At 35.7% G+C, this 15,165-nt stretch overlaps 1 protein-coding gene across 3 annotated transcripts; it reads right to left on the bottom strand.

The window, feature by feature from the left end:
• Positions 1-1,737: 1,737 nt before the first annotated feature.
• LOC115971960 (protein SPIRAL1-like 5) lies at positions 1,738-3,264 on the bottom strand. 3 transcript variants are annotated; one of them, XM_031092085.1, is made up of 3 exons: positions 3,057-3,264; positions 2,288-2,551; positions 1,738-2,160 (listed from the first exon to the last, which is right to left on the bottom strand). In XM_031092085.1, exons 2-3 carry the CDS (start codon positions 2,534-2,536, stop codon positions 2,086-2,088), a joined length of 324 nt encoding a protein of 107 aa, XP_030947945.1. In that variant the 5' UTR covers positions 2,537-2,551; positions 3,057-3,264; the 3' UTR covers positions 1,738-2,085. The 3 variants fall into 3 exon arrangements, with proteins under 3 accessions (XP_030947945.1, XP_030947944.1, XP_030947946.1); XM_031092084.1 differs by having other exon boundaries at positions 3,043-3,264; XM_031092086.1 differs by lacking the exon at positions 3,057-3,264 and adding an exon at positions 2,880-2,898.
• Positions 3,265-15,165: the final 11,901 nt, after the last annotated feature.

Consider the following 15,165-nt stretch of genomic DNA (forward strand, 5'->3'; position numbering starts at 1 on the left):
GGTATCAGCATTAAATAAGTCTGCATGCTTTTTTATATACATGAAGTTAAGCTAATATGCTCGGGTATGAGGCTTTACTCTTGACAGCTCTTCATTATTGTAACTTTTTAACTTATCCATCATATAACTAACTTGTGGAACAATCGGTTGATTGTGTGGGAAACAAAAGCTAACAGCAAATGACTGTTGGCATAGTGGTTGCAAGCACATAATGAGACCTCATATCATGATTTCAAACCTCCATGGTGTTAACCATACCAGTTGGGAATTGGGATATATAGCTCATCTAATGCATGGGAATTGGGATAGCTCTTGTTGGCTGCAGTGTATCGTTTTCTTCTTTTCTTTTCAAAAGAATTTGTTCACATCTATTTTACTTCTGAACTCCCAAAAAAAAGCAGTGATTTTGAGTGCAAACAAATCCAATCTGATAGTTCTATGAAAGATATTAGACCAGAATATCAAAAATTTCTTTTCCTTGATCACAATCCTTATTGCAGCCAGTTGAATAATGACATATACATTCAATTCTTAATCATAAGTTGATTGTGAGTTCTGATAAATTACTAATAGTCCATAAGGCTTAAACTGATAAAAAAAATGATAAAATTAATCGTTTAAAACTATTATCCCAACAAACTAAATAACAAACATATAGAATATAAACATTTTTTATTTATGAATGTATTAAAAAATTTTAGCACTTTTTCTTGATTGATCATGTTCATCTGATTATTTGCATATTTTATATATGGGGTTTGATGATTTTATTCATCGGTATGATAATGAACTAATTAAATTAGTTCCTAATGTTTATGGTCAAATATAGAACGTATCAAATGTCATTTTATTAATTGACATATCTCATTGACCACGATGAAGTACTACACTCATGTGGAATATTATAGGAAATTTATAACACAATTATGTTAAGTTAAATATCATATTGATTTTGATGATAACTTTTTTTTTTTTGAGAGATAATTTTAGTTTAGACATCCGCTTTCGATAATTGCTCATTATCATTATATTAAGATACCAATTAGTTTTGGTGTAGACCAAAATTGAACTCCAGAACAATAGCAATAGAAAAGATATAGTACAAACTAATTCAAAAGAAGCAGCTCAACTATTTTAGTGAATGCATGAACTTCACTTCACCTATTAAATTTCTGATTGGCAAGCCTATATATGCAAGTGAATGCATCAACTTCAATTCACTCTGATTGGCAAGCCTATATATGCAACTATTTCTTTCTTTCTTTTTTGGAATCATATGCAACTATTTCATGTCACAAGTCTTCAGTTTCTTTAATAACAATAAAGAAAGGGTAAAGGAAAAGAAAATATATAAAACCTCCAAGCTCAGTTCCAAAAAAAGTTCTTACTATTTTCTTTTCCCAAAAAAGAAAGGTTCTTACTATAAGCCAAAGAGTAAAAGTGGTTGAGACTCAAATGGAAGTGTTAATTAATTGGTTCTATCCCATTTAAAAAACAGTTAAATGGTTCTATGGCCATGTAACATACACAAACGATTCATTAAATGTATGTGTTTAATTCAGACACAAACAGCTAGCTAGCACATCCTTTAACTGGTTGGCATCATATATGATCAGACAAATCCATAGACAAATCTCTTGGAAAGAGTAAACAACACAGAAAGGATTAAAAAAAAATAAAAGAGTAATTACTCCTTAAATAAATAATATGTCTACATCTGGAAAGAGGTATCAACAGGAAGCTAAAATGGAAAGTTCACTTTATTGTTTCCAAATATGGCCATCAACAAAGTTCATCAGAGTGTTATTATAATTGAAGTATCTGAAAATCCACACACTGACAAGAACTTTTTCCTTATTATAGACAGTAGGACATGAACTCACTACTTTCATGTACAGACTGACCTATCTGCATCATTAGACAATCCACACACATATTATTAGAAATTCAAAAACCATATTAATTCTCAACTCCAACACTGATGGGAACTGAGTCCCTTATTTTACATAGCAATCAAAACCCACAAAACAGCTGCACCAAATCATCCCATATTAAAGCTAGAGTTTTTGGAGAAAAAGATATATATTACTTATCTCCAAACAAGTAACCGAGAGATGAATCTCCTCCAGGAACTGATTTCACTTTTGTTGATGGACGATCCTGAAGTGTTATGCAGAAAATAAAATAAAATAAATTGTATGTAAGATAAGGTGCAAATGCTTATGCATAGATCATTCATAGATTAAATTTTAAAAAATAAATAAATAAACAAAAAACAAGAACTTACAGTTATGAAGTTTCCTGAATTTTGGCCTTGAGCACGGTGATAGTTGTTTGAAACTTTTTGTTTCTCTGTAGGAGAACGACTATCAGGAGGCTTCTCTGTGGTAGTAGTTGTAGTAGCAGTACTATCAATACCATATGGAGGAGGGTTAACTGGCCGTGCTGGAGGAGAAGCGGTACTTGCTTGCTCATCAGAGCCAAAGAGGTAGCCCAAGGAACTCTGCCCGCCGCCATAGCTTCCGCCTCTACTCATGGCTGACTCTAAGATCTGTTAATCAAGTAATTACAAATTAACGAGGGGAACAAGGCCGGAGAACCCTAATATATATATTGTGTTCTCCTTTCGTTTTGTGTATGTATGTATGTATATATGCTTTAATGTTGATGTGCTGCTGATGATGATAGGCACTTTTCCCAAGTGGACCTAATTATGTTCATAATTAAACAGTGAGACCAACTTTGAGCATGATGTTGCACTGTAGTTTCAGTGATACATTGGTAATCCAATGGATTAATTAACTTGATGCATGCTTAAGCGTATGTATGCCATTGTCTTGGACTAATTTACCATTGTAGACAATAGTCATGATACGTACCGATGGTTAATATCTTGTGAAAATGCTTTCATCACGCGGACGAAAATCAAAGTCATTAATCACAAAAAGTTGTGTAACAAACCACATATGAAATTACATCAGTTTATCACCTCCTTTGATACAATTATTACTTTATAAAAGTTTCACTCTTCAATTAAGTTACCTTTCGGAACTCACCCTCCAAAGCTGTGACTGATCTATGGAAGCTTTGGCAGCTGTAGTTCCTCAGAACAAAAAGTCAGACTACTTCACTTCACTTTCTCAAACTATTTAGGATTTATTATATATCTAGTAGTACTTCATGAATCTCTACAATGCATACCATGAAATATTTCAAAGAAAGGATCAAGTAAATAGTTGTTTTCAATGTCTATACACTACATTATCCACCTACTATGGTACTACCTAACATAGTTGTGGCATATCAGATGTATTTATTTGTGAATGACTGCAACAACAGTCAGCTTTGCGTAGTAGAGAGAATAATAAGTTGGTTAAATGTCAAAATCAGGTGGGCTAGCTCAGCAATTAACCATAATTTTGGATTAGTAGTGGTGTTTGATTCCATAATGTTGATAAGCACAGTCAGCACTATTAATCTTGTTTAAGGAAGTTTTCCCAGCCGACTGATAATTACGCTCTCTCTTTTTCCTTTCCTTTTTTTTTTAAAGAATAAAATATTGGCATAAAAGATTACTACCTAATGCCCAATTGTTAGTAGTACTAGGGTTTTAAATGAACCAATCTATATAAGCCATTCGGGTTTGGTTGTATAAAAATCTCGTTTATGTTTGTTTGTTTATAAATAAGTCAAATTTGAGCTTACTTGTTTTATAAATGAGCCGAGTCTAAGCAAAAAAAAAAAATTGTTCATACTAGAACATTAGGGCTTGATACAAAACAATAGCTAAGTCAAAACTCATGTATGAGCTTTGTAATAAGCTTGATATGAAGCTTGGCATATAAACTCATATCTTATTAAGATTTTAATTAACATGAAGTTCATGAGAACACTCGTCCAAAACAAATATACTTGATAATAAGTTGGATATGGACTTGATAATATACTTGTATTGAATCTCAAGCATAAAACTTGATTTAGAGTTCAATTATGAGCTTAGTATTGAGCTTGAATTCGGCTTTACTAATGAATCAAACCAAGTGATCCAAGCCAAGTTCAATTTTTTTTGACTTTTTGATGAGTTTGAGCCTGAACATTATTTATAGATTTGGTTCAATCTCAAAAATTCAATACTTAACAAAACTCAACTCCTTCTTCAACTTATTGTTGTAATTCATTTTGTTTTTAAATTATTCAATATATTTAAAACCCGTTTATATTTTTTTTAAATACAATTGTACTTTTGCCCAACTTAAATACAACTGTACTTTTGCCCAACTTAATTATGTTTTAATCCCAAGAAATGAACAAAAATAAGTTCTCCGAGACGAGCGCTTACATGTAGGGCCCCTTGGGATGGCAAGTGCGTGTAACTGGGCAATCATGCAACATACGATCCATTTAGAAGTGATCGTACAAATGTGATGATACATCACCATAAAAGGTACGAGAAACATATTTTGAGACCTGGGATTTTTACTGTAATCTATATTATAATAGGTTTATAATTGTAATCGATCACGATTCACGACAGGGACTGGTGGCTTTGGCCCTCAACCACATTATTTTGAGACCTAAAGCAATATTGAAATGGAGGGTTTATATCAAGTTAATGGGTGACTTTAACAGGAAATACCAAAAGCGAAAAATTATAGCTTGGTTGGCCAGGTGTGTTTCAAATGGACCCCAATTCATGACTACTCCTCACAAAAAGTAGTAAACAACTAGGTTAATATACAGATAGACATATATATAGGTCGGTCTGTAGGACAAAGTAATCCTTCAAACTGCTTTGTTAGTATGGCACCTGTCCACTTTTAGATAAGAAATAGTTGCAACTTTAGATAAGAAATAGTTGCAACTTGCAAGCCCTCAAAACATGTTCTTAGTACAGTACTGGTGGTTGGAAGACATGCTTTAAAAAGCGGTTATGTTGTAGCAAACTATGATATAATTAAAGGATCTTGCTAATGTGTGTCTTAAAGGCACACAATAATTATTCATTTTTTTTAAAATTTTTATCATGAATTGAAAAAGTATTGATAGTTTTTTTAATTCTCGATAAAATTTTACCATAAATAGATAGCTTAATTTTACCGTAAATAGTTAGGAGATTCACCCAAAAATAGAGGAAAGATACATAAATTGATGAGTTAAATATGCAGAAGATTTTTAACTCATCAGGTCACAAAAAGTTGGCAGAGATTGAACTAGTCATGAAAATGTCGAGGGCTAATGAGGAATTTAGTGCACAGAGCCTGAATCTTTTTGCAGTAGGTGATGAGCAAGCATGATGACTATAGCTTAAATGGCATAGAAGTGCCAACCAATGTTTATTGAGGATACTGAAAAGATCATCAGTGGGGCAAGTCCTCATCAGCTTGATATTGCTGTAACAATCAAGTCTGACGTCCTAAGGGGAATTCAGTACTCTCAACTCAAGTTGGATGTGATAAGAAATCAGGAATCAAAGCTCTCCATGCCTTTTTCAGAACCCAATAATCCCCTTAGAAGTGCCAGCTAGAGATTTTGTCATATGTCATGCTCTTTAAATAGGTATTTACATTTCTGACCAAACAAAACCCCCCTGACAATTGCTTTCGAGTCACAACTTTATCAGGGAAACAAGAAAAGCAAACAATTCTCTCTTATTGATTATAACCTCAAATGCATGCCTTACAATTATTAGAGGAAAGCTTGAGCTTCCATATCCAAACGTTATTTTGAGTAGCATTGATGAGCTAGAAAGAGACTGAACATATATATAAAGACGCAAGAAACCAATGCCCAGAAAAAGATCATAGAGGATCAGATCACAAACTTGATTTGGCAAGTGCGGCATGACATTATCTTAACTGGACAACAAGATAACTTGAAGATTCAGTACCACAAGTCATGGCCTAACTTTGGGTCTAGCACTATCCAGGGGCGGCTCAACATAATTTGTGGTCTAAGGCGAAAAATTTATACCGGACCTTTAATATGTAATTATTAATTAAACAAAATTATTTAATACTAATCAAATTAAGGTTAAATTGTTACATTAAATATATAAATAATACTAACTAGACTAATGTTAATTTCATATAGAGAATTGAATATCATAGTTGATTATAAATATTAATAAAAAGAAATAAAAATATATTGTGATTGAAAAATATACTTTATTTTGGATATAAGACGATGCATAGTTAAATAAAGTTGTAATCTAATTTTCAATTTTATATTTTGATTTTAAGAGAGAGATATAGATATTATTTGGTGTGTTGCTTTGTAAGATATTAGTTTACAAAAATCAAAGTCTCAAACTATCAGGGGAGATTAATCTATAACTGATGATTTAATACATTTGCAACATCTTTTTGAAATATTTTAGGGTTTCAATTGAGTTAGGGTTCTATTGGTCTCGTAATTTGAGAGTCTTAATAGAAATGAAAAAGAAAAATACGCTAATTAAAAGTATTATAAAATGTTCAAAATATAATGTGACGTTGTCTCTCATTGATGAACTTCATCAATTTAACTAATGAATATTTATATCACTTTTTTTTGTGATTAATAACATAACAATTTGTAAGCTAATAGTAAAATTTATAGTATCCTTAACATCACTAATAAAAAAAATGCACAACCTTTAGAAAATATATATATATATATATAGTTTTATAAAAATTTGGGTTTTTAACTATGGAAAGTGGGGCATTTTTTCTTAAGAAATTTTTTTTTTTTTTTTTTTTTTGGTGGGGCCTTAGGCCTAGGCCTTGAGCTGGTCTTGGCACTATCATATGTTGTTAGTTGAAAATGATATTCCGCAACAAATTAAACATAATGTAGGTAGTGACGGCTCCAAGAATTTTGTTTAGCCGTTTAGGGGGTCATTAAAAGATTTTTAATAAAAAGAGAATTTGAACATATCAAGTTATTGAGCAAAAACAAAAAAAAAAAAAAAATTACAATTTCCTTTTACAAGTTTTCAAATTTTGAATTGTTACATAATAGTTCATTATGAGTATTTATTGCCAATGTGGGTAGCTATGACCATTTTATTTTGTTAAGTTTGTCTAACATTTTTATTTTTATGTAGTTATTATTATCTATTAATTTGTCATTGTTTTTATAAAAATATTTTAAACTAAATGAATAAACTTATCTCATTGGCTCTGTATTAATTATTAACGCACACAACCACACTCATTCATACATAAAATAATACACTAAGTATCTACTTAATCAATTAAATGCTTGAACAATCACTAACTTTACAATTTTTCTTCTTGAATTTTTCTGACTTTATAACAAAAGGTTATTATAACATGATAACAATACACACACATTTAATAAACCCTCTCTATTTCCCAATTATTAAATTATATAAAGTTATATTATATTTATTCTATACACACAAATATCCACACACATCATTATTCACACAAACAACATTATAACAAAAAATAATGTACACAATTAATATTAGACACACTCACACACATAAAATATACATTTATAATAAAGAGTGACACTTACAGTTTACAAACACTTACTCGTACTCTTAGAGTTGGAAATACTTGTAGTAAGGGTGTATAAGATTTAGGTTAGGGTTTATAAAAATATTTTTGAAAATAAATTAAAGTATTAAACTAACAAAAAAATTATAAATATATATATATATATATTTATATTTTTTTTTTTTGAAGTCAGGGGGTTCATTTGAACCCCCTGAACAAAGGGTAGAGCCGCCCTTGGATGTAGGTGCGTGACCATTCAAATTAATGGCAAATATTCTTTGCAACATGTCCTAGCCACTTAACTACCATGTGAAAATGCTTCTTCCTCTTCCTTTCGTTTCATTTGTCATCAACAAACTATGTTTTACACTAGAAGGTTTTTTTCAAACTCATTACATGATAACTCATAACATCTTTGACGTGTTAGTTATGTGACTAAAAACAAACATAAATTATATTATTAATTTCCATATAATGGATCGGAAGAATTTTCCTTAAAATCGGTTTAGAGATAAACTTTTTCTTAATAATTTTAGGCCATATGCATAAAAGCAACTTGTGACACATGGTTTAGGGTAAACTTTTTACTAATAATTAGTTGCAGATTCACGCAATGCGTGAGAATATACAACTATTTTGTAACGTGGTATAATATATGATTTATTCTATAAAATATAATGCAGATATTATTTCTAAGATTATTTTTCATCTCTCCATCTCTACAAATATATCATTCTAATATTTTGAGTTTTTTTTTTTTTTTTAAATAACTTAGTTGCATTTGATTGATATTATTATTATTATTATTTTTTTGTGATGCATGAAAGATAGAAATAGTATTCTTTTTTCAAGTGATCTATATTATTCAAACTTGTGTATAGTGTGTTATGGTTTTATTTTTTTCAACAACTAAAATTTTTGAGTTCCAAAATTAATTATTTGAATTTTTCATTCTCTTAAGAAGATTTTCATGATAACCAAACCTCATCACAAATTTACAATTGATATTACTCAAATAATTTATAGAGACATTCAAATACATAATCATTTCGCTTCTAAAATATCTAAAAATTAACTCAAACCAAAACTATAAGAGGGATAGAGAGTACATGTGATAAATAACTCAAAAAACACACCACCAAAGTGTATCATCCAAAAGTAGAGACACAAAAAAAAAAAAAAAAAAAAAAAAAAAAAAAAGAAAACAAAAAAAATCATCAATCTAAAATAGAGTTGCAAGAAAGAATTTATGAGAGAGAGAGAGAGAGAGAGAGAGAGAGAGAGAGAGAGAGAGAGTATTTACCTTTTTGTGTGAGCAAAATATGGATTGGGTGAAATAGAAAATAAAAGTTTTTATAGTAAAAAAATTGGGGAGAGTCAAAATAAAATGAAGATGAAGGGGTGGAGAAATTGTAATTAGGTTAAGGTATAGAGTAGTGGGGAGATAAAAATGTAAAAGTAAGTAAATTTTGGAGAATGTATAATTGTAAAGTGGCAAATTAATAAAGAGAAAAATAACTTAAGATAAATGCTAACGGATACCCTTAGGTCAATGGTTAATAAATCATTTAAAGAAAGATTTTATGCGGAAAAAAAAGTAATTAATGTTTTGACAGCTTTTTTTATTTCCCATAAAAGTAATGTAGAAAATTTTCTAAAATAGATTGTTAACCATTGCCCTAAGGGCACTCGTTAGCATGACCCATAATTTAAAAAAAAAAGAGAAAATATTGAAAATAGGTTGATGATGCGGAGCTAATGTAGCTCAACAAAAACGTGGCAACATTAAACTCTATGCTTCAACTTTTACATATATATATATATATATATATATTTTTAGATTATATGCCTGAAGCAGATTGTGACATATAGCTTGGCATATGAAGTACCACATTTCTAAATATCTAAGTCCTATCAAATTTATTTGAAAAAATTCCCATCAAATTACAAAGGGGACTGACCTTTTTCTCAACAACAACCCAAAAAAAAAAAAAAGAAAAGGAAAGAAAGAAAGGGTACTGACTTAAGTTCTGAGTGCAATTTTAATTCAAAGCCATGGAGTTTGTATTGAATATAATGTTGCCCTAAAGCTCCTATATTAACCCGAAGATAAAATATTGATAAAGATAGCGAAATGAAATTTGATTGAAATACTCATTGACCTAAGCAAGATAGAACTAAAAAAGTAGACATGATGACAAGAATCATACTGGGCAAGAAACAGCTTTGTGTGACATTTATATGCGCCCTCTTTAGCGAACATGACCCATAAAAGTAGACTATTGGGCCCAGATCAATACTAGATGGAGTTTTTACACGACTTCGTACATGTGGTAAATAATTCTCCCCCATCGTGCCTTCTCTCTCTATACAGTTACTTTACAGGAAATGGTCAAAGATGAAGGGTAAAAGTAAAATCATTTAATCATGATTATCTTCTGAGCGTTTCTAAATTGCAATAAGAAAGATGAAACCCACCTCTGTTTCTTCTACTTTTGTTTTTCTATGAGCAGCCATCAAGGTAAATGGGTTTCGTAAGGTGTGCAAAACTATATATATCGGTAGGCAAAAACAATAGAAAGAGTTAGTACTTAGTACTAACCATGAAGATTATAGGTCACTAATTGAGTAATTTCACAATCATTAAGGCCATGATTTGGGATTTTTTAACCACACTATCTAGAATTCTGAGCCATATTTTCACTGCAATGCATAAGAAAAAGTCCAAAACAAAGGATTCAGCTTGGAGTTGGGGATGAAGCCAACTTCTTGTTCTAACTTCTATAAGCAATTGAGTTGACGAATATAAACATCAGAAAAGTTTGTGTCATTTGATTTGACTTCTTGTTTTTGGATTTTCACGGCCAAGAAATACAAAGTATTGGCCCATATCGAACGAGGGCCTGTATAAGCCGAAATCACACATATTTTAGGCTCGGAATAGAATTCTATTCGAACTCAATGCCTTCAACCACTTCTTGGGTTGGGTATGACCCCAATGAATAGCCTATGTGTTCCTTAATTTGGACCAGCGTCTACCATGTGACGGACTCATGAAATTAAGTAAGATACTTCTCGACTGACTCAAGTCATTTTCATTGAAGCAAAAATATTATTAGACTGGATTGTTTGAGATCCGCTTATTTTACTGAAACTAAAAATTTTTTGTTAAAAGTACTGTAGATAAAGATAAATGTTAGTTGAAATAGTACAGTGAACCTATAAATAGTACCAAAAAGTACAGTGAGACTCATAAATAGTAGTAAAAATAAACTGAATAGTAAAATAAATTGGCAACAAATAAGTTAGCCAAACAGATACTAAGGTGCCGTTTGGATTCAGCATTTTCCGCTAAATCCAAAGCTGCGTTTTTCCACTTTTTTTTTTTTTTCCTCACTTCACGTGTTCCAGGGGACAATTAGCACTGTAGCAGCACTGTTCACGCACTAAAAAATATTAAAAATGGGTCCCACGATACTATTCACATATTTAAAAATTATTTTGCTACAGTACTTTCAGTTTTCAGTTTCAGTAACAATAAGTTCAATCCAAACGGACCCTAAGTACCCATTTGGAGACTAATGATAAAGGCCAGCGTCTGCATTTTGGCCTTTTTTTTTTTTTTTTTTTTGAGAACGTGTACTGTGGGTCCCGTGCAGGAAGAGAAGAGCATTTTTTGCTTTTCCAGTGGGTCCCATGCACTGTTCATGAGACCCACAAGTACTTTATTCAGGGAAAAAAACTTTAAAACTAGGTCTCGCAGTACTATTTACTCATTTAAAAATTATTTTGTTACAGTGTTTTCAATTTTCAGCAAAATAAGTGGTATCCAAACACATTCTAAAGAATACTTTTTGTCCTTAAAAGTTTTTCCTTACAACCTAAAAACTTTAGCTATTTATGTTTTAAATTTTTTTTTTTTTGGTTCTTTATTTTTTACTCATTTCGTCGCAATTTGTTTGTCCTGTTTGAAAAGTCAAATTTCTTAAGAGAACATCATTTATTGTCTTGTCTGCCTTATAAAAATGAATAAGTTTACAAAACTACTTGTGGGGCCCGGCCTAGAAATAATGGGCTATTCCAAATTCAGGCCCGTCCGAGGAGCGTCCTGTCCGAAGAGAAACCACGTATGAAGCATTACTCAATCCCAATAAACGCCAAGGAAACTTGTCCGAGGAGTAACTCCTCCTCGGACATCACGAAGCCCAGACGAGGAACTCTCCCCAGCCACTTCAGTTCATCCTCCCAACATATAAAATGAATAAAATCCAAAATATCCCATGGAGAGCTACCACCACATTAATTGCGCCCCAACCACCCTTTTGGCCGCATTAATGAGGAAATGACCCCTGAACAGTACCGCCTTGGCCTCTGCAACTGACATGGGGAGAGATGAAGGCGTCTGATGGGACAGCCACTCAAGTAGGTGCTTAGATAGTCAACAAGTGTAGGGTTGAGATGAGAGAAGGGAACTATATAATGTAGTGGAGTCCCTTAGAGAAGGGGACGAAAAATTCTGTATGAGGAACTAAAGAAATAAACTTATACGTGAGAGATCCATTCTGGTGTTTTTATTTTCTGCAACAATGCTGTCCATGTATCAGACCGAATAGACTCACTGAGACCAAGTTCTTTGACTCATCCTCTACAAATATTTATTGTGGGTTGCGCTTTGGGCCAGGGCCTGATCAATCGAATTTGGGCCAGGAAAATCGTGCAACTACAATTGGCGCCGTCTGTGGGAAGAACTAGAGCATCAGCTAGCACAACGGTCAAGCATGGCAGAACTAGGTCCGCACCAGGAGAATCCTCACCAGGCTAACTCCCAACAGACACAACCCACCGAGTCCCAGAGGCAAAATAACCCCGTCAACCCAGGCCACAGGGGAAATCGTGAGGGAAGTGTGCATACTATCCGGACAAGCCAGAGTCACACTCAGATAGGTAGTCACGTGTCCCAAAAGCGAAATAGTCACCAGGCCATGCAGCGAGAGATAGATGATCTGAAGAGGAAGCTACGACGAGCACAGCGAAGGCGATCTCCTTCAGACTCAGACAAGTCCTCTAATGCGGAGGATGTGAGTTACTGACGGAGGTCAAGGACCCCCCCAAGTGAAACCTTTACCTACGAAAAGGAACCACGCCCTGTGCGGAAGTATGAGAGCGCATCTAGTAAGGGTTCGGGAAACGACGCCATGAAGAAGGCGTTGGATCAGGTTTCAAGGTCCCCCTTCACGTATAGAATTGAAGGGGCTGAGCTACCTCGACGGTTCAACCAACCAGCATTCGCCATTTATAGCGGTCGATCAGACCCGGTAGAGCATGTGAGTCAATTTAACCAAAAGATGGCGATCTACTCGCAAAATGAGGCCCTTATGTGTAAAATCTTCCCGTCCAGCTTGGGATCAATGGCGATGAGGTGGTTCAACGGCCTGAAGACAAATTCCATAAGCTCTTACAAGCAGCTCACTCGGGATTTCTGCTCTCGCTTTATCACCAACACCAGAGTCCCCAAGCCCCTCGGTTCGCTATTGTCCTTGTCCATGCACGAGGGAGAGACTCTGAAAGCATACTCCGATAGATACTGGGAAGTATATAATGACCTGGATGATAACCACGATGCTGTCGCTATCAGCACATTCAAAAGCGGCCTCCCCACCGACCATGGCTTAAGGAAATCCCTCACTGGTAAACCGGTTGCCAACGTTGATCAGTTGAGGGATAGGATAGACAAGTACAAAAGAGTGGAGGAAGATCAGCTGCAAGGGAGGGGGAAGGAGAAGGTTATCCACCCCAAAGCAAATGATTTCAGGTCGGAACGGCACAATCATGGTCAGCCGAGGAGAGATTTTTCGCGACAGGCTGGGCAGAGTAACCCGCAAACAGTGAATGCCATATTCAGAGAGCCCGTACAACAGGTACTGGAGAAAGTAAGAGATGAACCCTATTTCAGGTGGCCGGGAAAGATGGCTGGAGAACCTTCCAAACGTAACCAGAACCTGTACTGCCACTATCATCAAGACCATGGGCACACTACTGAGGACTGCAGGAATCTGTGGAATCATCTGGATCAGTTGGTCCGAGAAGGAAAGTTACGTCACCTGCTGCACCCGTCGAGTGGCCACACCGGCCAAGCAACACAAGAGCCTCGAAAGGACGTGACCTTAAGACCACCCACCGGGACGATACATGTCATCTTCGCTGCACCAGGAAGAACGGGACCACCCATCCCCAGGGTGTTAGCTGTTGATCGGCTCCCCTTCGGGAGCAGGCAGAGGGAATACAAAAGGTCAAAAAAGGGAAGCTCTTTGATACTGGGGTTCTCGGATGAGGATAAGAGAGGAACTATTCAACCTTACGATGATGCCTTGGTGGTCACTCTGAGGATTGGGGGCTTTGACGTGAAAAGGGTGTTGGTGGATTCGGGAAGTGCAGTAGAGATAATGTACCCTGATCTATACAAGGGGCTGAACCTGAAGCCAGAAGATTTGACAGTTTATGACTCCCCCCTTCTTAGCTTCGAGGGAAGAATGGTTACGCCAAAAGGACAAATCCTACTACCCGTACAGACTGGGGCGGAGGTGGTGGAAGTGAATTTTATCGTCGTCGACGCTTACTCACCCTACACCGCGATAGTCGCCAGGCCATGGATCCACGCCCTGGAAGCCGTAACCTCCACACTTCATCAGAAGGTGAAAGAGATCCGAGGAGATCAGTCCGTATCCAGGCAGTGTATGGTGGCCGCCGCCAGGCAGTGTATGGTGGCTGCCGTCTTACATCGGCCCCATGCCGAGTCCTCGGCCCCTGAAAGTTTATAGCAATCAGCCGCCTCGGCAGAGCAAGACGACGGACTGGCCGAGGAGATAGGGTGTGAAAGTTTAGATAAAATCGCTGTCAATGACGACCCGGAGAAGTTCTTTCTGGTCGGCTCGGAATTGCCCTCTCAAGAAAAGGAGGAACTCGTCGGATTTCTTAGAGAAAATGTCGACGTGTTCGCATGGGACGCCTACGACGCCCCGGGCGTCGATCCTAGCCTTATTTGTCACCACCTGAACGTCAACCCCTCCTCCACTCCGAAGAAGCAGCCACCCCGACGCCCTTCAAAGGAACATGCCAGTGCCGTAAAAGACGAAGTGGCAAAGCTAAAAAGAGCGGGGGCTATCAAAGAGGTCTTTTACCCAGAGTGGCTGGCAAACACTGTGGTGGTAAAGAAGAAGACAGGGAAATGGAGGGTCTGCGTAGACTTCACGGACCTGAACAAGGCATGCCCAAAGGACCCATTCCCCCTACCCCGAATTCATCGATTGGTGGATGCAACCGTGGGGCACCCTCGAATGAGCTTCCTGGATGCCTTCCAAGGCTATCATCAGATACCCCTTGCGCTAGAGGACCAAGAGAAAACGGCTTTCATGACGCCCATCGGAAACTATCATTACAAGGTGATGCCGTTTGGGCTAAAGAACGCAGGCTCAACCTACCAAAGAATGATGACTCGGATGTTTGAACCACAACTGGGCAAGATCATTGAGGTTTATATAGATGATATGGTCGTCAAGAGTAGAAGGGCGTCCGAGCACGTGAAGGACCTCGGAACAATCTTCACCATATTAAGGGAGCACCGGTTGCGACTGAATGCCTCCAAATGTTCATTCGGGGTCGG

This window comes from Quercus lobata, chromosome 12 (genome assembly GCF_001633185.2).
Source record: "Quercus lobata isolate SW786 chromosome 12, ValleyOak3.0 Primary Assembly, whole genome shotgun sequence".
Lineage (NCBI taxonomy): Eukaryota > Viridiplantae > Streptophyta > Magnoliopsida > Fagales > Fagaceae > Quercus > Quercus lobata.

Excerpts from the sequence above, each read along its gene's own strand:
- LOC115971960 (XM_031092085.1), bottom strand. The coding sequence starts at position 2,536 with ATGAGTAGAGGCGGAAGCTATGGCGGCGGGCAGAGTTCCTTGGGCTAC. Across the intron at positions 2,161-2,287 it reads ATTCAGGAAACTTCATAACT|GATCGTCCATCAACAAAAGT; the intron begins GTAAGTTCTTGT and ends ATAACACTTCAG.